This window comes from Sparus aurata, chromosome 6, assembly GCF_900880675.1.
Source record: "Sparus aurata chromosome 6, fSpaAur1.1, whole genome shotgun sequence".
In the NCBI taxonomy this organism is placed as follows: Eukaryota; Metazoa; Chordata; class Actinopteri; order Spariformes; family Sparidae; genus Sparus; species Sparus aurata.
This window is the reverse complement of record NC_044192.1, coordinates 9,833,891-9,855,807: the sequence shown is the minus strand read 5'-3', so window position 1 is coordinate 9,855,807 and position 21,917 is coordinate 9,833,891. Positions and strand designations below refer to the sequence as shown.

General features: G+C 40.6%; 1 protein-coding gene across 4 annotated transcripts in view; it reads left to right on the top strand.

Moving 5' to 3' along the window:
- ephb2b (eph receptor B2b) overlaps nucleotides 1-21,917 on the top strand; it is a 136,367-nt gene that overhangs the window by 93,489 nt on the left and 20,961 nt on the right. For all 4 annotated transcript variants that reach the window (XM_030420397.1, XM_030420400.1, XM_030420398.1 and 1 more), the window contains exons 5-8: nucleotides 1,257-1,592; nucleotides 16,551-16,675; nucleotides 18,589-18,751; nucleotides 21,091-21,199. In XM_030420397.1, the coding sequence (XP_030276257.1) occupies nucleotides 1,257-1,592; nucleotides 16,551-16,675; nucleotides 18,589-18,751; nucleotides 21,091-21,199 (733 nt within the window). The remainder of the gene's footprint in view (nucleotides 1-1,256; nucleotides 1,593-16,550; nucleotides 16,676-18,588; nucleotides 18,752-21,090; nucleotides 21,200-21,917) is intronic.

Here is a 21,917-nt window from a genome sequence, read left to right as displayed (position 1 = left end):
TTTCAACAGTTCTGTGGAATTTAGTTGATGCAAAAATATAATGTCCGTGAAGTTGTGGCTCATATGACTGACGTGATGATATTTTTTACCATTTTTCTCCTTCTTATCTTCGTGTCAAGTGATTTATCGGTTAGTGGAGCAAAGGAAAATGATTGTCGACTATTCTGACAATCAAGTAATCATTTCAAACATGTGCTGGTCCCAGCTCTTAAAAGTTAAGATTTGCTGCTTTTGCTGTCATTTATGATAGTGTCTTTGCATTTTAGACTTTTTGTTGGACGAAAGAAGCAACTGGAAGATGTCAGTTTGGGCTCTGCAGAGTTGCGAAGGGCATCATTTTCACATTTTGACATAGACTTATGGAAGAAAGTTGATCACATTTTCAGCCTATTGTGAGATTGTTAACTCTTCACAGTTTTCTGTACTTTCTGTCTATTCAGCAGGATATCTTAATGCAGCTATAATCAAGATGTTTATATTAACAATGGATCACATCACATGACTGTGACTGTGAAAGGATTTGCTTATGGTGACAAACCCACAGTTATCTCCAAACTCTGCAGTTTCCCTCAGCTGTGTGGAGCTTTTGAGCATCCCTCTACAAATAGTTTTGGTTTAACAACCTCCAACTAAACTGTTTTGATTTGCTCTCACTGCTTTTATCAACCTTGTCTTCAGCTTCAGGATGCTGTTTTTGTAAATCGAAGCTATGATAAATCCACAGTACTGTACCTGCCCAGCACCAGCAGGCAGAGAGAGTCAGCTGGCAACTAGATGGTGAACATTGGGGAGCATTTAGCAGCTAATAGCAACATTTTATTTCCCCTAAGAGTTCATGGAGACCAAAAACAGAGCTAAACCAAGAGTAAATATGAGACCAAGTTCCAATGATAATATTGATAATAATAATAATGATAATAATAATAATAATAATAATAATAATAATAATAATAATAATGATAATAATGATAATAATAATAATGATACACATTCAGAAACTTGGGGAAACTTTCAGTGTAGTTTGGTGGAATGCCAGCCCAAGGGTCAAGGACTTAATCACATTTTTTGTGGCTGTTGTTGCAAATCCTGATTGAGTATTGCCATCAAATGGCTGTTTTTTTGCACCAAACCTTACGTACTGGTGTCTGGAAATCAACTGACAGAACTATAAGATCAAACTGCTTATTTCTCAAGATATCTATGCATTGCTTTAATCGCTCAAAGGCTAACTACAGAAACTCTCTTGTGTTTCGCAGCCGTCCCTTCAGCTCCACAGACTGTCATCTCCAGCGTGAATGAAACCTCTGTCATGCTGGAGTGGATGCCTCCTCGGGATTCGGGGGGCCGCGAGGACGTGGTCTTCAACATCATCTGCAAAAGCTGTGGCGGAGGCCGGGGAGGCTGCACTCGCTGCGGGGACAACGTTCAGTTTTTGCCCCGTCAGCTGGGCCTGACGGAGTCCCGGGTCTACATCAGTGACCTGTTGGCCCACACGCAGTACACGTTCGAGGTGCAGGCTGTCAACGGGGTGTCAGATCAGAGCCCCTACTCCCCTCAGTACGCCTCAGTCAACATTACCACTAACCAGGCTGGTAAGTGGGCCCATCTGTCTTTTTCTACACTTTATATTCCCTGTGTGGTTTCCTCTTCTCTTCTCTTCTCTTCTCTTCTCTTCTCTTCTCTTCTCTTCTCTTCCACGTCTATTTCTGTGCTGCTCCTTTGTCACCCTGTACAGTGCCTCTTCATCACACTCATTCCTCTACAAGCACATAATGCACTGTACATAGACCTCCACTAAGTAAGTTTCTTCCCTCTCCTGTATGGTGATGTATGCAGATTAAGAGCTCTAAAATGGGGAGGAGAGTGCCGCTGATGGTGTGACAGACTGAATGTGATGGCCTGTTGGTCTTTACACTGTGACCTCATCATCGTGTTTTTCAGACTGCGGAGTTGAGAGCATGTTGCTGTCTCTCCACTTCATCTACTGTTCAGTGATTACAGCCATATTTTCATCCACCCACTTGATTGTAGTGTTAGATAAAAAGAAAAACTGAAAACCCCAATTTATGTATAGTATATACAATAGTTATAGAGCTATATACACACCATGTGTTCTGAGGCCTAATGAAAAACATGTTGGTGACTGGGGTAACTTTTTAATCTGTACGATCTTCTAGAAATATACCTCAAAATCTCCTTCAATCTCCTCTGGAACTCTTGGAGCTTTGCATGCCTTCCAGTCTGTGGTTTGCGGTTGAAGTTGGCTGCATGTGTAATTATTTCACAGAGGGAGCAGCATTGATTTGCTCTTTAATTGTCTTTATGAAACGCATCATTTGGCGTGCCAAGGTTTTCTCCCCGAGCACTGATGAGCAGGGGGATACAGGCCGGGCTTATCTTTGCACAGGCTTTGCATCCCATTAGCAGCATACGTAAGTGCCTGTCATCTCTCATCATCCATCCGTCTGCACTCAGGGCAGTCTTCTATGACTGAGCTACCTAAAGTGCTTAGTTACTGCTGTTTTATTACAGCGGACATATTGGGTTTTGTTTAACTACACCCTCAGTCTCTCATTACTTTCCTCTGGAATTCCCAGATGTCCAGATGCATGCATGGTAGTCGTCAAATAGGAACTGTATACAAGTTGGATGAAGACATTTAAGAGGTGATTTCTATGCATAAATCTGGCTTGTCGCAGCAAACTCCAGTGTTTACAGAAATCCGTTTCTGTAAACGCTCCATAAAGCAATACTGAAACTCTAAGTCATGCTAAAATGGAGGCCTGTATTCAAACGGCGACCTCTTTTTATTGTCTGTTTTGATTTGAGTCACTGGTGTGGTGGGTTAATGAGGGCCTGTGAGTGCAGTTAAGCGTTGTAATGAGGCCCCAGCCCCACTCTTTCTCACTGGGCCACAATAAGTCTGCCACCCCAGCCCTTGGTTTCTCTGCTGCCCCTGCCGTGGGGTCCTGGCGGAAATTGGGGGGCTCCGCGCCCTCTCCACTGAAGTGCCCGTCACTTTGAATTAGGCAGCGAGGGCTCCCGTCAGAGGGAGCTGTGAAAAGAACTCAACTCTTGCTTGCCCCCACTCCAGTCTCCCACCTTCCCCCATCACCCTGCAAAACCAGGCGCACCCCTGGGACACGGGCTTGTAGTTTTGCGGTGCTACGCTACAGGGCTGGGGTCACAGGCACCAGGACTCCATAATTGCATCTGGTTTGTGAGGCTTGGAGGTTACATAAACATCATGTCACCCCTAATTACCTCAGGCAATTCTCTGCCTCCTTCTTACACTGAGAATGAGAGCATTAGATGGGGATAAACAAAACATATCCGTGCATGATACAGATATATGTGTGTCAGTCAGTCTCTTAGTAAGCCTGATTTGTGGCCAGAGACTGGAGCCTTCCATGAAAGCGACAAATACATAAGTAAATGGAAAGTAAGTGGCGTGAAAGTGTGTCTCATTTCTTGCGCAGATAACTGCCGTCCTCAGCTAGGACTTGTTGGTGCGAAGGGGTGGAGGCAGGGGAGGAGAGTGGTGTGAGATGTGAGCGAAACTTCTCACTCACCATACCCAATCAAGCACCCACCACACTCTATTACCCACAGGGCTTATCCTCCCACTCTGTAGGTGGTTGGCGACAGTTCCTCCGCGATAAAGGACGTGATTGCCCTGGAAAGTGCGGCGCTTGATTACACACTGTAATGCCGCACAAAAGGAGATGGCGTGCTGAATGGCATTTGAGCCCGTTTTATAAGCATATGACTAATTCCCCCAAACTTGCATTGTGTAGAATACGCTAAAGCCTCGCAGCGCCTCCCATCCTTTTTATAATAATGAGTCACAAGTAAGCCATCTATTCTGACTTTGCTCTGTCTATAAAATGTTGCTCTTTGCATGGCATTCAGAGAGCAGAGGGAGTGAGACAGCCGCAAATCGTATGCCGTTCTAAGCTGCGGAGGGTGAAAACCACAGTGTGTCTTGGTGTTACATTGATATAACTGGATCTGACAGGTGAGAGAGGGGTGACACCAGATCAGTCTGACACATAGGGTAACATCATGTGGAGATGGGTCAAATTGTAATGTATTAATGCACTGATGCATTACAAACATCTATCATTCTATCATTTGGCATAAAATATTCTTGCTTTGAGCGTCTTTATCGTGTCCCTTACTTCAAACTTATTTATAGCATTTGATACTGTAAATAAGTTAAAACTCTCATTGAAAAGGAATAAGCTGATCACATCCCAAAGCTTTAACTTGTGGTAAGGTCAAAAGTTAAGACTTACACAGTCAAAATGACTCGATTTTTTTTTTTATGCATTTCATTTAGTAATTTGCCTTTTTCCCCAACATTATTATGTTTTTTGTGTTCAGTCATTATTTCACTTCACTGTTTCAGTTCAAATGTTGGTTGTAATGGTTTTACAAAAAAGAGAACCCAGTCTTGTTTAAGTTGTGTAGTTTTATTAGAAAACGTTAGACAGGGCACCATTACTGTGGTGATATATGATGTCTTTCTGGCGATGCTCTGTTTGTGATCTTCTGCTGAGGCAGAAAGAGTGAAAACAGGTGTGCATCGTTAGGCCCTCTAAGCAGTGAGGGACTTCACTGTCAAGTAAACCTTTCCTTAATATTAGCTGTCTTCTTCATTCTCTTTTCACTACTAAAGAAAATCTGCTGCACTTAAACATATAAAGTCACTACAATAATTCTTTACAGCTTACAACATACTGGTGAGATGACCAGTGGTGGGTAAATGGTGAGTGATACATTCAGTATGATTTAAAGTGAAAATTGTTGCTGAAACCACTGTGAAGTTCAATCAAATGTTTTTGACAGTCTAAGAGGCAGTATGTGATTTTGTCCTAATCGACTTCACAGTACCACATCCTGCTATTTTGTCTTCACGCAGTCTGAGACACATGGCTGGATAGCCAGGCTACAAACACAGAAAAGGAGATTTTTGCATCCAAATATTGCAGACTTTCTAAATCCATTGCTACGTTTGAGTGTGTTTTCTAAGTTCCTATGACTACCGGCTAGTTTCAAACTATTGATTTACTATATCAGGCTTCACCATTACAACATAAGTAATATCTTTGCTGGTAAAGACAGTAATTACCTCCACCAAGGAGGTCATGTTTTCGTCCTTGTCTGTTTTGTCGGTGTGTTGCAGCAGGATTACACAAAAACTAAATGGATTTCCACAAAACTTGGATTGAGAGCCTTGGCTGACTTATGGGCACTACCGAGTGCCCTTCTAGTTTGTAAATTGATGGCCAGGAAACATCTATAACACTGTCTAATCAAGAGCAATGAAGTATGTAAACAGAAGGCTGCTGTGGCGCTACAGTTATAAAGGCATAAAATGTTTGTTTTACTTTACTTTACATACTGTGTTTTATTTATGTCTGCCTAAATGCCTAAATATGTCGACTGTGGTCCACATCATCTGTTTTATTCTACACTGAAGCGGTCATACTGTATATTAGCTACTTGAGTTTTCTCACTTGATTCAGTTAGCTATGTAACGGTTAGAGCTGACAGTTACTGGGTGTAAATATTTAGAAACAAGCACTGTAATCTCTACGTAAGAACTTAACGTTGTCATCCGTAAATCCACTTATTAAATACTTACTAACAAACGGCTCGCAGTCGGCATGTCCAGGTATGCATTTAAGCTTCCTAAAATATTTAGATGACATGATTCTGATAAAGATTTTCTTGGGAAGTTGTAGTCATCACTATATTTCATCCATGTGTGAAGGCAGCAGAGTCTACACTTACTGTATACAGACGAGACTGTATTTTTATACTTTAAATTATGAAGACACAAACAGATCATTGTTCTCTTATTTTTGCTGCCTTACTGTAGAGCTGCTGTATCATCAATTTCAGTGCATCGAAGAGAGATTATCACCTACCTGAATGCAAACCATCAGTATTCTGCCAGAGAATTCAGCAGCGCACAGCAGATAAGCTAGATCTCCATATACCTGGTGTGTATGCCATATTGCAGTCCAAAGAGGTTGGGTGTATTAGATTCCAGAGGACATATTTGTTTAGGCATTTCATTAACTCAAGGTGAGCTGTGGCGTCTGCTGCTGATGCTATTGAGAAGCAGAGGGACTGAATTGGTTTCTTATCAGGTGAACTGGCTGATTGTCGAAGTGAACCACATTATTCAGAGGGTGGGGGGTGTAATCGGGCGCAGCCTTTTCATATGGTCCGGGGAAGATTTATGACTTAATTATTGTCCAAATTGCCCAGGTCCACTGTAACCAGGCTACCAGGGACTTTGCTGCTCCACTGGGCCGTGGTGTGAAAAGCACTGGTGCAGAGCCAGGTGGGACTGCCAGAATGTGTCCATACAGCAGCAAGCCAAGTGTGGCTACTACACTGTTGACTTTGGGACATTGTGACCACTTCAAAAAATACAGTTCAGTGGCACAATCAGGGCAACGGCATGGATTCTTAGTTGATAATCTGCCTTCATCTAATGCAGAGTATTTTTAAAAGATGTGAAAGGAACCAGATTAGAGCTCATTAATGCACAAAAAACATCTTAATATGCGTTATTTGCTACTACTAGTTATGTTTAAACAGTTTAATAAAATGTAGCTATCATACGTCCTTGTGTAGATGCAGTTCTGGTAAGTTATAGACCAAATCATCCACTTAAAACAAATAAGTCATTAAATGTAAAAGCTTTGACCTGTAAGAACATATACTTTTAAATCACTTCTACAGGAACGCAGTAAAAGTAGCTAATTCAGGCTTCTGTATTTCCTGCAAAATTCAGTTCTAAGCAGACAAGAGCATTGCAGAGATGCAGTCTGAAAGATAAAGAGGCTGAGAGATGGAGAGTCAGACAGGGACCACCAGTATACATGGTGCACAGTGTGACAGTGACAGAAGGTGTTAAGAACGGCACATATGGTGGGTGCCAGTGTAGGTCAGCCAGGCAGACAGACAGGAGGCCTCAGCGTGCACCTGGAGCTCAGTACTGACAGAGCCTGGAGACAAGGCTGCTCTGGTCATCAGCCAGCAAGCCACACATACGCCGCGTTCATGCTACTGTCGATTCCGAGCAACCTGTTTACAAAGACAGATTCAGACAAGCACTACAACAGAGCGAGTGAGATTAGTTTAGCGATAAAGTGTGTGTTGAGCAGCCTGCAGGGTAGTGGGACAGTGAGCTTCATCTGATGACTTTAAATAACCTGCGCATGCAATATGAATTTGATTATGTCTCCCCAGAAGGGAATTAGCACACGGATTGTCGAAATTAGTTAACTAATTGATCATGTTCATAAATCATTCAGTAGCCATGTGTTTTTTATGGTTACATTATATGGATCTCCCTTCAGGATGTGATCAGTCTGTGCAGGGAGGAGGGGAGTAGAGTGTGCACATCACATTCGTATAAATCTGGGTTAAAAGGCCAAGATCTTTAGGCCCAGTGGGCTGTAAAAGTGAACATAATGTGAGTATACAATTAATTATTGTTGAGTGCACTAGCTGTGTACTGTGCTTGAATAATTGACTGTACTTTAATGCAGTCATTTATTTACTTTTCACACACGAGAGCACAGTGATGGTGATAATTAAAAAAAGATAATAAATAAGGAGGATGACGCAAAAAGGGGCCACGACCCAATCAGCACAGGGTTTTTGAATTTATTAATTTTATATAAACTTTATGGAGTTATCTTCACCAATTAAGAAAATTGGTCTGTGATAAACACAATGGCACGCACCTCGCTCTCTTATTCTTCCTCTCCCTTTCACTGCCAACACACTGTAAGGTTCCTGTGCTGACATACAGATGAAGTATCCCTTTTAGGGTGGATGCAAAACAGAGTCGTTATTGTCTGAGCAACTGTCTGGAGTTTCTGGTTTAAGCACGATGAGCTGCTTCCCTGTGCTCCGACTCAAATGTCACTAATGCCTCTCATTTTTTAATGCAGCCTCAATTCACTCACACAGATCATGATCATGCGATCTGCATCCACCATCATCCCCCCAAAGGTTTTATGTGTAAATTGGGGTCAGGAACTTTATAAGCGGAGATGATCTTTTATAATCCTTGCTATTGTGTGCCACTCATTGCAGCAGCCTCATGCTGGGTATATAAGCATGACTTCGACATTAAGCCAAAAATCATTGCTGTGCATTGACATACAGCCGAAGCAGATGGGCTATATGAGATTTCCACATCCTGTTTATGTTGGAAAAATGTTCCTTTGGAGCTACAGTAGTATATCAAGTAGTGGAAGCAGTGGGGCTGTCTGCCTCCTTGATGTGATTTGAACATTAATCCGGACATTAGTTAATGTAATAGTCAAAAATTAGACTTGTTGTTCCACATTTCTCAAGAGGTCTCAATTTTTGGAGCAACTCAAACTAGCTACTCATATTAGAAGATTACAAATGTACTTTTATCTAGAATGGCACTCAGTGGAGCACAAACCTCAGCCAAGGCCCAATATTTCCCAGCAATTTAATCAAGCCCAATCCAATGTCAAACTCTGTAGCAATATAAGAGTTTAACTTTGAACCGCCCCAAACTGCTTAGCCATAATTTAAGACCACCAGATGAAGCATCTGCAACAAAATACGACAAATATTTTAAATCAAGATCAATGTACTGTTCCCTGAGAAATTAATGAAAATGTTCAAAATCACCCCATCTCGCAATGTTAATGTAATGTAAGGAAACATTTCTGGATGTGTGTCTTTATCCAGATCCCCACCAAAAGTTGTTAGGGTTAAGAGAGATCCATCCTCCATCCAAGTATCGTGGCTATCTGTTCAATCTTTTTTGTGTAATCCTGCTGACAGCTCCACATTTCTCAGAGGTCTCCATTTTTAGGCAACTCACACTTACTTTCCATATTAGAAGATTTCAGATGTACTTTTACAGATTTACTTCTCAGTATTTGACTCCAGGACACACCAGTTCATGAATTGCACTGAATTTCTTCGTGTTTTCATGGACTGTATCACGTCGATCCACATAATTTAAACAGCTATTCAGCTCTGTTCTTTACATGTCAGCATTTTGGTTTTTGTTTTCCCAACAGAGCCATTAACTCGATAAAACAAAATGTTTGTGCATGCCACTAACCCAGTCAGAGAAAAAGAAGGCTGGAGCCCACGCTCGCCTTTCCAACATTGTAGAATATTGACATGCATTCTGTGGTTTGTGGATTTTTTGAGTTTTTCTCCTTGCAGATGCCAGTTTGGAAGTTTTTTTAAATGCAGGAAAACAACTTGCTGATTAAACAGAGTCCAATTTCTCCCAGAGCTGTGCGATTCGAAAACCATCATTCCACATCCCTGTGGCAGACAGCTCAAACATTGTGTCTGTTCAGCCCAAATTCGCCCCAACAGACTAAAAGGACCACAGTGAATCTTAGAAATGACTCTTAAGGTCAAGTTTAGGTTCTTTAGAAACTATTTTCTAATAATTTAAGATGGCCTTTGGAGACCTTTACACACTAATTAAACATTAGGATTTTGTACCATATTGCACAATTGCTTTTTGTTTGTTTTATTGAAAACATTTGAACAGATTTAAAAATTACAACATATTAGACTTTGTCAGTTATAGAATGACAGCAGTGTTTTCACAAACATCACTCAAGTTTATCCTGCTTTCAGACATCTACCAAATTGAGGATGTTCAACATGTTGAACATCACTTAACCCACTGAAGAACCATTTGTTTTTTATGGAACTATCATTCTATCATTAACAGTGACAGTAAAGAACTACAAGAACTATTCAGAGCTCATTTAAAGCTCAAAGTAGCACAGCTACTGAGGATTGCATTCAGCACCACCCACCAACATGGATCCGATAAAGGACCATACTTCTTTTGGTTGTATGACATTCAACTCAGTTGCTGCAAAAGAATCGTCTCTCATTTCCTGTGCAGCATTGTCTCCACACATACTTATCCGGGTTTATCTTCTCCATCTCAAGATTTGCCGGCTTGGCTGAGATTTAAACCCTAACCTCTGCAAGTATCTGAAAACTCTTCAAGCTCCTGAAGAGCCTATTTTAGAATTAGCTTATGGTGTGTTTATATGAGTGTATTATGGTAGTCCCCAATCTTTTCCCGTGCAGATGGTTTAAAGCTTGATGAACTGAAATCTCACTTTTGTAGCTTTACTGCACTGGAAAATCTTTATAGATGTAAAACCCACAATCCTTTGCAGCTGGGGAAACAGGGCAAGCTGCCAGCACGCTAAAAGTACATGCAAATATGGGCCTCTCCCTTTAAGACAGCTCGATGCACCGCTCATAAATGGACGGCAGTTGGAGAGAGTGGAGCAGTGGTAGCCTGTTTAGGAGGCTGCCTGCTGGAGGACCAGGTGGTTTGGGCCCTTCGGGAGAGACTGTACTGTGGGGAAACTGATTTTTACAATGAAAAGGAAAAGAGATTTACGAGCCCTGACCTGTTCTGGCTACCTCCCCCATTTTACCCAAATCATAGCTCTGCTCTCTGCACCAGAACGTCTAATCATATCAGAGCCACATGGATGTAGTAGACACATCAGGATGTTAGAAAGATGCAGATAAAAGGCCTTGAACATTCTCTTTCTCAGAAGCGTATGATTCATGTGCCGGTAAATGTTGGAGACTGTTCAATTTTTTCCTCGCCTGTTTACAGAGAAAAAGAACTAAAGCGAAGGAGGATCAAACACTGATGGCGTCATCTCTTGCTGTCAATGAAATAAGTCAGCTGAAAGAAATAAAAGCCACTATTTCGATTTTACACCCCTGCTCCGCCAAGCATGGTTCAATGTACAGTTTATATGGATATCTTCAGGTCCTAGACCACTTGATACACCCTCGGTGGTAGTCTTTCAAACAAGTGTGTGTTGAACATGGGAACTCATGACTGAGCTCCTTCTGCTGCCGTCCATCCACTATGGTCTCATGTCAGCAGCCTTGCCTAATAAAGATGCCCATCATGTTCTTAGGCATTCTTAGTAATGAGGCTGAACAGTAAAAATGGGTATGGTCAAAGAGAGTAAAAGCCCACCTAAAGAGTGTAGTATAATAAAAGATAAGAGAGACATAAATTAATGGGATGGATGAAAGGCTCAGTTCTGTGTGTGTTAGCAGAAGCATGCCCCATTAAATCGGCTTGGATTTAAATGAGTGGAAATATCCCCGTAAACTCCATCTTTAATTGATTAGAGGAGTCGCAAGGTGTTCAAACACAATGCTCAAACATCCCTTAGAGATGTTGAGCAAAACAGAGCCTTTGTATTCTGTGTTGTTGGGCCAAGGCCAGAGCGTCATGCTAGAATAGACTCCAAAGCTCCGTCTTTCATATCAGATCCCAGGCGCAGTAATGAAGTGGGGTCTGAAACCCAACCCTTTGACAACAGCTGGGGCCTCCCATCCTCTCACAATTAAGCAATGCATTATACAACCTTGAGACTTAAATGGACCCAGGCACTATCATATTCACTATTTTGTGAGTGATTATCTTTTAGTAAGGCTCAACAATTAATAGAAGTATAAAAATGTAATTGTGGTATGGCAAAGGAGCTTCAATTTGTTGATGAGGGTAAAGTCACTCAAAACATCCCACTTCAAATGAAGCATTGTGGAGCTACAAAGACGCCCTGGCCAATAAATCCTATTTTCCAGACATAAAGGAGAAGGCTTGCTTGGTACAGACTCAAGCCAAGATCACATCATCATCATGTTTATATTATTTCAGCGAAAATGAAATGCAACAATAACCATTCCCTCTACATACATGTCTCATACAGAGACGCAAGTCCCACCTCTTCCAGTTAGCCCCATGGGACCTTATTTTGGGGGAAAAAATTGTCAAGTAGTCAATTGCAAGAGACATATACATTTTTGAGTCCCACATGTGATTTTTGTAAATTAAAAGATAGTTTTTCAAGTCAAGAAAGTTACACTTTGTTGTAAAGATTTTGTGTAAGACTGCTCAGTGAACTACATCCTCACACCAACATGGCCGTCAACTTGGCAGAGAAAATTTATTTAAAAAGGTGAAAATCATAATAGATCTGGCCATATTGCCAGCTGCAAAAATGTAAAAGGTGCGTTGTGTCGTCAGTGTTGTGAGCCAGCTGATAGACAGGGTCTATCCGGCTCTACAAGGTTTCAGTCATGGGTTTTAGTGAATAAGAAAAACATATCTGACAAATGACAAATTGTGGCTTTCTTCAGTTTAAAAATTTTCTTTTAAATGGACAAACATGGTACAATATGTGTTTATGGCACAAATGGGATGAAAAATGTTATTGTCTCCATATGCATTTTTTGCGACTAAAGGCCAAATATCGGTCCACTGGAAGGGGATTGACTTCACCTCTATATTGCAATTGCAACATCTGTGAAAATAATCACAATATGATTTATTTTTGGATATTGGCTTGCCCTGTTTTTGAGCTGTTTGCAGACTTGAATATATTTGGAGATTTTAAAAAATCAAACACAGTCTGTTCATATTTGACCTGGTGTTAAACACATCATGTTGAGTGTGTGGGTTGAGTAGTGTGTGTCTGAGCAACAGGGAAAAAAAATGCCTTGTATGTAACATTCATAATCATCAGTGATGCTTTGCAAGATTTGCTTTGGACATGAAAATGTTCTTGATATTAATATATTTTATCTGCTGTCATGATTAGCAAAAGTTTCCCTCATGGCTTTGTCTCCTCTGTGTCCACTCCCTCTCTCTCTCTGTGGTATATGGGAAAGTTAGAGACGTATTCATCAAGGCCATTTATCTTTTCAATTCAGCCATCTAATTTAATTATATAAACTTACAATCCCTGTCTTTGTCATTATGACCGCTTCGTTAGTTTTAAAAACATGAATAGAGCATTCATCGAGACAACCCATAAATACAGTGAATCCGCAGTGAAAGTGGAGCTTGCCCACTTTGAAGAAATTGATCTGACTTGACATAGTTTATGATGAGTTGGCTTCCACTATATAACTGACTGGGAAACTTCCTTACATCTTTTTTTTTAATTTCTAATTGTCTTAAATGAGGTGCACTCCACATGATTTAAAAATAATTGTTGTAACAACAGAGAAAATGGCTTGAAACAACTACAGCATGTATTTAGCGGCATAACTCAGTGACTGCTGTTGACACAATGAAAACCAAGTATTTACTCAACCCTTTAAATTATAGATTAAGTCTGGGGAAAAAAATTCTAGGTACACTTGAAGTTTTGGAGTACAATGGAGACTTGTAGATTCTGAGTACACGAATTAGATGTAGGAAAATGGTTTTCATATGTGGATCATTGCTGTAGGCCTTACTGCAATGAAACATCGACTTGGCATACCGCTACATTCCTCAGTCAATTGGTGGAATGTCAGCTTAGCTTGAAATGTGTGTTCCGAATTGACTTGAAATACACAACACAGCTGGATTGCTGTTTTCTCTACAAGCCGAATGTTTCAACACTTTCTGTTTTTCTACACAGGCGCACTAAAAGTCACGTCTTCATTTAATTTAATCTGATACACCAAGCCTTATCGGTTCCTTGAGCTCAGACATGGCGACTGCCACCCCGCTGTCTGGAAGTTGTCCTTTAGCACAAGAAAACCACAGTGTTCTCCTCCAACAGCTTTTCATGTTGGCATGTGTCCATCCTTTGTACATGAATACATGAGCTGCCTTTGTTTCTCTGGCCCTAGATCAGGTTACTAGGCATGGCTGTGCCGTGTGTTTAATGGAAATGCTATGCAGGAAAAGGCCATGTGGCAGTCTTGACTATATGTACATCCGTAATGGGATACTCGTGAGTTCCCCTTAGAGTAACTGTTTGCCTTATTAGGCTGTCGTCTTGTGACTGCAAACAAAATAGTGAGTACAGTGAGATGGAGGACATTCCTGCGACTGGTGTCCTGACTGAATACTGTATACATTATTGTACCTCCGGCTCCAGGAAAGGGGCATGATGCATGTACTCTGCGGAGTCACAGGCCATCGTGATGTAAGTGCTCTGCTGAGATGAAATACAGAACAGCTATTTATTATCTGCTGGCAGCAGCACATGAGGACATACTCAGTTCCCTTGACCATCACAGTTTATACGACACATCATAATTTGTTGCCTCAGATGGATGCTTCTGTTGGGGTCCGAGGGCATCCGAGGCAGGGCTGATTAGCTGATGAGAGTGAGTAAGGTTATAAAAGACACTTTTTTAATCATTGGCTCGACTCACTGTGGGCACCTACACACTATAATTTCTCCCCTGCTTCAGGACAGTAGTTGCAACATGATTACTTGATGCTGCTCTGAGCATTTCTTTACATGAACAGCAAAATGAATATGATATACAGAAGATTTAAAAGCCACACACATGCAGCCCCGGAGTGTTAGATTATAGAGGCGTGTCAGTCGTAGTTTCCCAGTCAGTGGATTTTCCATAGAGAACGCGTGCCGTCGGAGAGACTTCTCTCTTTATTGCCGGGACTCAGGGGAGCCACTGTGCTGCTGGCTGAGGGCTGCGTGTGTGTGCAGCACGGGCCTGTAGGGGATGAGCGTGGGGCTTGGTGTCCATAAATCTTGCCCAGCACCCCTCCCTCTCTAACTCCCCGACCCACCCTATCCTTTCACACATACATAGAGGGCTCAGACGCAGAGGCCTACAGGCCTTTGCCAGGCTCCCCAGACAGAGCTTTTTATCTTCAGCTTGTCTTAGCTTTACACTGACCCACGGCACCCTGAACTAATCTTAATGGTTGTTGGAGGACTTGAGGTGATCACGCCCCTCCGACCTCATGCTTGTGCTAAGAATGTACAATGCAAGACTATAGTAGGCCACCCATGATGGAACAAGCCATTAAGGCTACTACTGAGTCCCCACTTTGTGTTTGCTTGAAAATATGCAAATAATTCAAGGAAAGGGCTGAAATTATTCTGCTTTTTTCCAGTGTAAAAATATTGCTTTAAGGGAATGCATGACTAATGTAGATTGACTCCAGATTTTCCAGATTATTCAAATCAAATCAAATCAAATCAATCTTTATTTGTATGGCGCTTTTCATACAGAAGAGTAGCTCAAAGTGCCTTACAGAGATTAAAAACAACAGAAAAGAGAAACAGCAAATAAAATCAAAAGAAGAAAGATTATTGTCAATTAATGTTTATTAATCAAACCAATCACAGGCTTATCAGAAAAACCTAACACCAGACAAAGAGGGGAAAAAAACTAAAACATACCTATCCAAAAATGAAAGATAACAATGAAAAATAAAACATAACATAACTCGAACACAGAACTTTTACATTGAGTTATAGTTGGCTGCTAATGGAAGATATACAGATATACGCAATGTTTTTAGTGATCTCTTAAATGCGTTTATCAAACAATAAAGATGTATAAGGGAGGGAGGATATTTTACAGTCATACAACATATGCGCCAACACCGATATATCTACGGCTGATATATTGATCGGGCTCTAGATTTTAATTTAATCCTCCTTTCTTCATGAGAGCTATTTGTTTCCTGTTCATGTCAGAATGCTTTTTAAAAATCAACTTGTAGAGAATTTAATAAGGTATTCCCTCAGAGTCAGCAGTCTCCTACGTTGTTTTTTGTAAAGTTGCATTATCGGTGAGAGGCAGAGCAGTTGCTGAGAGCAGCTGGTGGTGTTTTTTCGGATGCTGCAAAACTTCAAATGGATAATAATTATCTGCCAAATTATCTTACTAATGAGCTCTTTTAATGTGTCGAATGTGTAATCTAGAAGGCAAACAAGCAAAAACATGTGTGCGTAAAAAGTTAACTTTAACTCTGTTTGTCAGAGGGAGATGAGGTAATCTTTGTGTTCCCCTACCAATATAAAGAAAGCTTAGAAACATCTGAATGTTGACTCTCATACCCCTCTGAGATGGACAGGGAGCAAATGTTTGCCTCGAAGGTAAATAAAAAATATAAAACAATTCCACTGGAAAATATTGTCAGTTAGTCGAAATGTAAAACACATGCAATATTTTGCATGGAAACGCACTGCTATGGGCCTTTAAGCTCTCATCAACAAGGAAATATGCATAAACAACTTTAACTAAATAAGATTTGAATGCGGGGGACTAGGAATGCTTCACAAAAAGGATGATGTGTAGAACATGTGTGAGTCTTGTGATTGAGGCTTGTTTAGTTTTTGTAGCTGGCATTCTTATTTTATGTAATAAATTGTGATCATAAAAATGATTAATTTAAAAAAAGGTGGTCTATTATCAGCAGTAGGACGAGTGCAAATTAGTTGACACTGCAAAGTCTCATGAGGCTGTCTTTGTGGATCAGCCAGTGCTGTAACACGCCAGCCTGTGATAACTGCCTAGCCATGCGACGCTCTGAAAGGAGACTGCAGTATATTACTTAGATTTTACAGCATCACACCTTTGCAGAACCTGTGAGAGTAAAGATGCTGTAAAGTCCTCTGTGCGTGACTGTGAAATCGGTGGTGATTGATGTGCTGCACCCTTAACATACTGTTTCTGTCTCCTAACAGCTCCATCTACGGTATCTATAATGCACCAGGTCAGCCGCACTGTGGACAGCATCACCCTCTCCTGGTCCCAGCCTGACCAGCCTAATGGAGTGATCCTGGACTACGAGCTACAGTATTATGAAAAGGTATCACTTATGCAGCAACACATTGGTCCCTTCAAGCCCACACTGATCCATATAAACACAAGTTCCACTTCCTTTTTCTACCTATACAGCTAAATGAATTAAACATTAATGGTCGAAACTTACTCTTGTTTAGCTCTGCATTTAAATTCAACATTACAGCACATCCTGTGAGGCATTCAGACAGAGCCTCTGAACATTGCTTAGAACTTCTGCTCATTCTCTTTCAATTATAATCACGGTCAGTCACTGGGAAAGGAAACCACGCTCAGCCCTGCAGCAGGGCCATTGGGGATTGATGCGCAGAGACTTGTGGTTGAAACAATGGTGCATTGGCTTCTGTAAAAATAGTATTGAAGGGGCAAGCTCCAACAGATCTGCATAGTTTCTCACAAGAACACTCGCAGTCACATTTGTGCATTGATTCAGGCATGATGTTCACTATAATGCATACAATCGCACACGTGTGCACGCGCACATATACACAGCATTTGTCGAGCTTTTGTCTACATGCTGAGCCGTTCCACTTTTGAGTATAATTCCCCGTCTCTGACACTGCTGGAGAGAGCTGTCAAAACAATTGTCCCGGCCCCTGCTGCGGCTCAGAAGTGCGCGCTGAGCGGTGGGTTGAAGGGAGCAGCTAAAAGAGTCTCAGTCTGCACTCTCAGACCTGTCAGCATTCTGGAGAGAAGGAGTATGGCAGCGAAACACAGCTCTGATCATCAGACGGCACCGCTCAGAAAAGCCGCCCGACCTGAAACTGCCACCAAATATACCTTCTTAACTGCAGCGACTCTTTCAACCCTGCTGCTTTATCAAACATTAGGATTTTTGTGGTAGCAAATAATTCAGTTCAATGATGGTTAGCCATAGATGTTTGTTAAATAAATGCAGAGTTCAGTATTATATATTCTGTACCGTTCCGGCTTTCAATGTTTCAGTTACAGTGCTTTAAACATTTTACAGCAAAACAGGACTTAATCTGTGTGTGATGTTAGGTGTATGTGTGCTTAGTGCAGGGCATTTGCAATATTATTCAGCTATAGATGTATTCCATCTTTAATACTCACATTAAAATGAAAGAGAAAAAAAATCAAAGATACATATTTTTTCATGTTACCTATAGTGCTGTTTATCCATCCAGATTGTTTTGGTGTATGTTGCTGAGTTTTGGAGATATCAGCCATTTAGAAGTCTGTCTGCAGTCAATTAAGATGGCCCTTGCAAATAAAAAAACAAACAAAGCTCAGCAGCAATGTATCTTTACAGAATGAATCGGTTACCCGAGTTAATCCATGGACCTTGTTGTAAGCAGGTTCATGTAAAAACTATTTTCTTTCCAGACCAGCCAAAAATATCACAGAAGGAATCATGCATCTATTCCTGTATTATAGGCTAGTTAACTAAGCGAACCAGACTAGTTAACATGATAGTTTGTATCCATGAGCAGATGCATGCTTCTCTGTGCCAGTAATACAGTTGGCTGATGTAGTTCGGCAGTCAGCAATAGGTCCTACATGAAAATTCTCAAAACGAGGTCTAAGGATTAATTTGACTAATCCGGTCGTGATTTCCGAAAAGAGACATGACTGCTGAGTTTTTAAAATGTATTTTCTTGGTGCTTTGAGCCCCACAAGCCATCTAGTTCCACCACATTCAAGAAAAGAAAGACATCTCTGAGATTGACATCTCCAAAACGCTTTAACACACACTAAAACTATCTAGATGGATGCATGGCACTAAAGGTAAGAAGAAAAATATGTTGGGTTTTTTTTTTTTGGGTGAACTCATTCGCTCCTGAGTCCTCGATCTTATCCTAATATGTAATTTATTGAATTTCATAATCGTCAGCCTTTTCAGTTGCACTGTAATTACTCATCTAACTAAGTTTAACATGTTGTTTTTTTCCATGCTAGGACCAATCAGAATATAACTCCAGCACCGTCAGGAGCCAGACCAACACAGTGGTCATCCGTGGACTTAAGCCAGGAAGCATCTACGTGTTCCAGGTCCGGGCCCGCACCGTAGCTGGGTTTGGACGCTACAGTGGCAAACTGTACTTCCAGACCATGACTGAGGGTGAGAATTCAGCCAGCGTTCACCAAAGCACGCAGGGCTGTTATCACCTCTCATGCGTGGCCCATCGACACACACACCATGTAGTATAATATGGATACAGACAGCTGCGGGAATGAAAGGGAATCATGCTGTGAAGTAAACATTTCAAGTTCTCCAAAAAACAGATTAGTGTGGCTCCAAATTATATTCTTTTGCTCATCATGTCTTTTGAGTAATAGGAAGCATCCCACACATTAAATTCATATAATTATTTCATTATTTATGTTTCTGCATTCAAGATGTTTTCCTTTATGTGGTACACAACTGCTTTCCATTAAAAAAGAACGTCTTTTTGCCATTTGCCATCATAAGCCTTGAAGTCAAAGATGAGGTCGCAGTTGTCTTATCGTTGTACTGTGACACGACTGGGAGAAGAAGGAACATTCAGTAAACATCAGTCATGTAGGTTAATGTTAGAGCCAAGGCCTGGGTTTTCCCCGCTGAACATCTCATTTCCTTCAGCCTGCAGTGCCCAGGGCCATCATTAGCTTGAACTCTCATACAAACATCCTTGATGCTGCCACACGCACAGATCCCAGCACTAAAGATATATCAAAACTGACTCACAACTCTAAATATTGAGCAAACTGAGGATATACAAGGCTCTTTGTTTTCAGTTTTTACTGAAAATCTTTTTCTAAGAAAAGTAGATTAGTTCTCAGTGATAGTCATCTGGATTGTATGTCCTAAAAGTCTCCTGCTTCAGAAAGACACTGATTAAAGTAAAGTGTTTTTTAAAGTAAACACTGTACTTAAGTTTTGAATAAAGCTCTTAAAATGCTACAAAAAGTGAATAAAGATGAGCAGAAAGCGAAAATGAGTTTCTCTCTGACAACAAAACAAGAAGATTAAACTCCTGTGTTTGCATAATTATATAATATTTCTAAATCTGAGTAATTATTCAACTCTAACGATTCTGAAGTATTATTTTAATTCAATTTGTTAGTTGTTTTGCATGACTGTAGGGAAACAACATTAGCTTGAACTCTCATACAGACATCCTTGATGCTGCCACATGCTCAGATCCCAGCGCTAAAAATATTTCAAAACTGACTCATAACTGTAAATATTGGGCAAATTGAGGATACACTAAGCTCTTTGTTTTCTTTTTTGTTTTTCTTTTTTACAGAAAAAAACATTTGTTTTTCTCTTTAAAGAAAAGTAGATCAGTCAGAAATTATTTTCACCTGGACTTTTATGTCCCCATGCGGCTAAAAAGTAGTTTTCTCCTGCAAAAGGACTCTTTATCATAGTTTCAATTCAACACCGTACTTAAGTGACAGGTAAAGCTCTGATACAAATGATACAGAAAGTGAAAATATGTTCCTCTCAGACAATAGAAAAAAAAGTTAAAACTACAGTGTTTGTGCTATAAATTATGTGCTTTAAATTTGAATAAATATTCAAAATAAAGACAAATAAATTCTTATTTATTATATAAGTTCTTTTGCCAATGCTACCTAAAAAATCCAACTGATCCTCTCTGTGAGTGACACACTTTAATCCCCCAATTTAGCATTTATAAGCACTATAAAAACATAAATGGTTGGTAACATACTATAATTACAATAATATAATTTCCTGTTTGATTCTGTTTATTGCAATACCTCTGACATGTGTGTTTATAATCCAATAGTGTGATTTTAATTACTTTTATTTAAAGTTAATTTCTGCATATAGACAAAATAATCTTTTGCTGATAAAAGGTCTGATCCATGAATTCTGGGTATCTGCAGATATGGATTACCTGATCCGACATCAGTGATATAAACTGAAGGGTCCATTAATGTATTGATATGATATATTATACATTCATATACACTGTCCTTATATCTGCTTACAACTACTACTAATAGTTATATTATCTGGAAGCGTGGGACATCGAGGGGAACCCACCAACTCGTGTGTCTGGCTTAAATTGTGTCATTTGCAGTGCTCAAGAGAAGTGTCTGGCTCTGCCTCTGTGTGCCCATTCAGTAGCTGGATTCCTGCTCTTGGCTGCCTGATCAGTCTGGGTCTCACCCAAACATGCTCTCTCTGCTCACTTCACACGCTTTCTGCCAGATGATTTGTCCGTATCCACGGCATCTGAGCACATTCAGTGTGCTTTGGAAAATGGTCCATTGCAGCCAGTCAAGATGCCAAGATGCTCATCGGTTCATCCAGCCGTATGTCTGTCTGTCACCCATTGCTCCCTCCATATGCAGTGGCTCAGATGCTCGTCCATATGTTTCAGCTTGTGACTCTGTGTGTGTGTGCACATGGCCTTCTGTTTATGTATGTGTTTCTTCTTTTTATAGAGGAATACAACACCAGTATTCAGGAAAAGCTACCACTCATCATTGGCTCGGCAGCCGCAGGCTTGGTCTTTCTCATCGCTGTGGTCGTCATCATCATCGTGTGTAACCGGTGAGTCAGTCTTGTCCCAGTTCTTTTAAAATGGATCATCTGTACTAGCTGGCAAAGTGGACTTCTCCTTATAAGTTGTGCTTTTGTTCAGTGAGGCAGCATGAAGTCCGTTTGCTTTCACAATCACAACTGAGACACTTTGACTTTTGTATAGACATAAACAAGTGTTCTTGGTAGCTGTTTATGTACCTAACGTCTAAAAGTTGTTCCTGAACTATATAAGGTCACTCAGAAAAACAGAATTAGCTGTCGTGTATGTACACACATACTTTGCCAATGATTCTGATTCTTATTAATACTCAATATGTGAGCTCTAGAGATAAAACCAGCTGGGTTCAAATATATTAATTCTTAATACATTCCAGTCTTTCAGCAGCAGAAATACTATATAAAAGTCAACACGGCTAACATTAAAGCTCTGTAGGTGATCCTGCCCAGTGTGTATCAGATGTTTGTAACTCTGCCAAGGTTAGAATTTCAGTTCCCACTGGGCCCACTCACATTAAAATTGTAGCTTAGATCCTCCAAAGTGTTTTGATTCACAGAAGAATGTACAAGAAGATTCTGCTAGTAGATATCGCCTAGTATTTTCTTTCTTGGATGGGAGTTGGACTATTTTACATATAGCAGTATATCAACTTCTTGGATTATGACTGCTTAATGACACAAGTTGAGCGCTGGATTGTGGGATAGTTTGTGAACACTGCCAGAAGAAAAT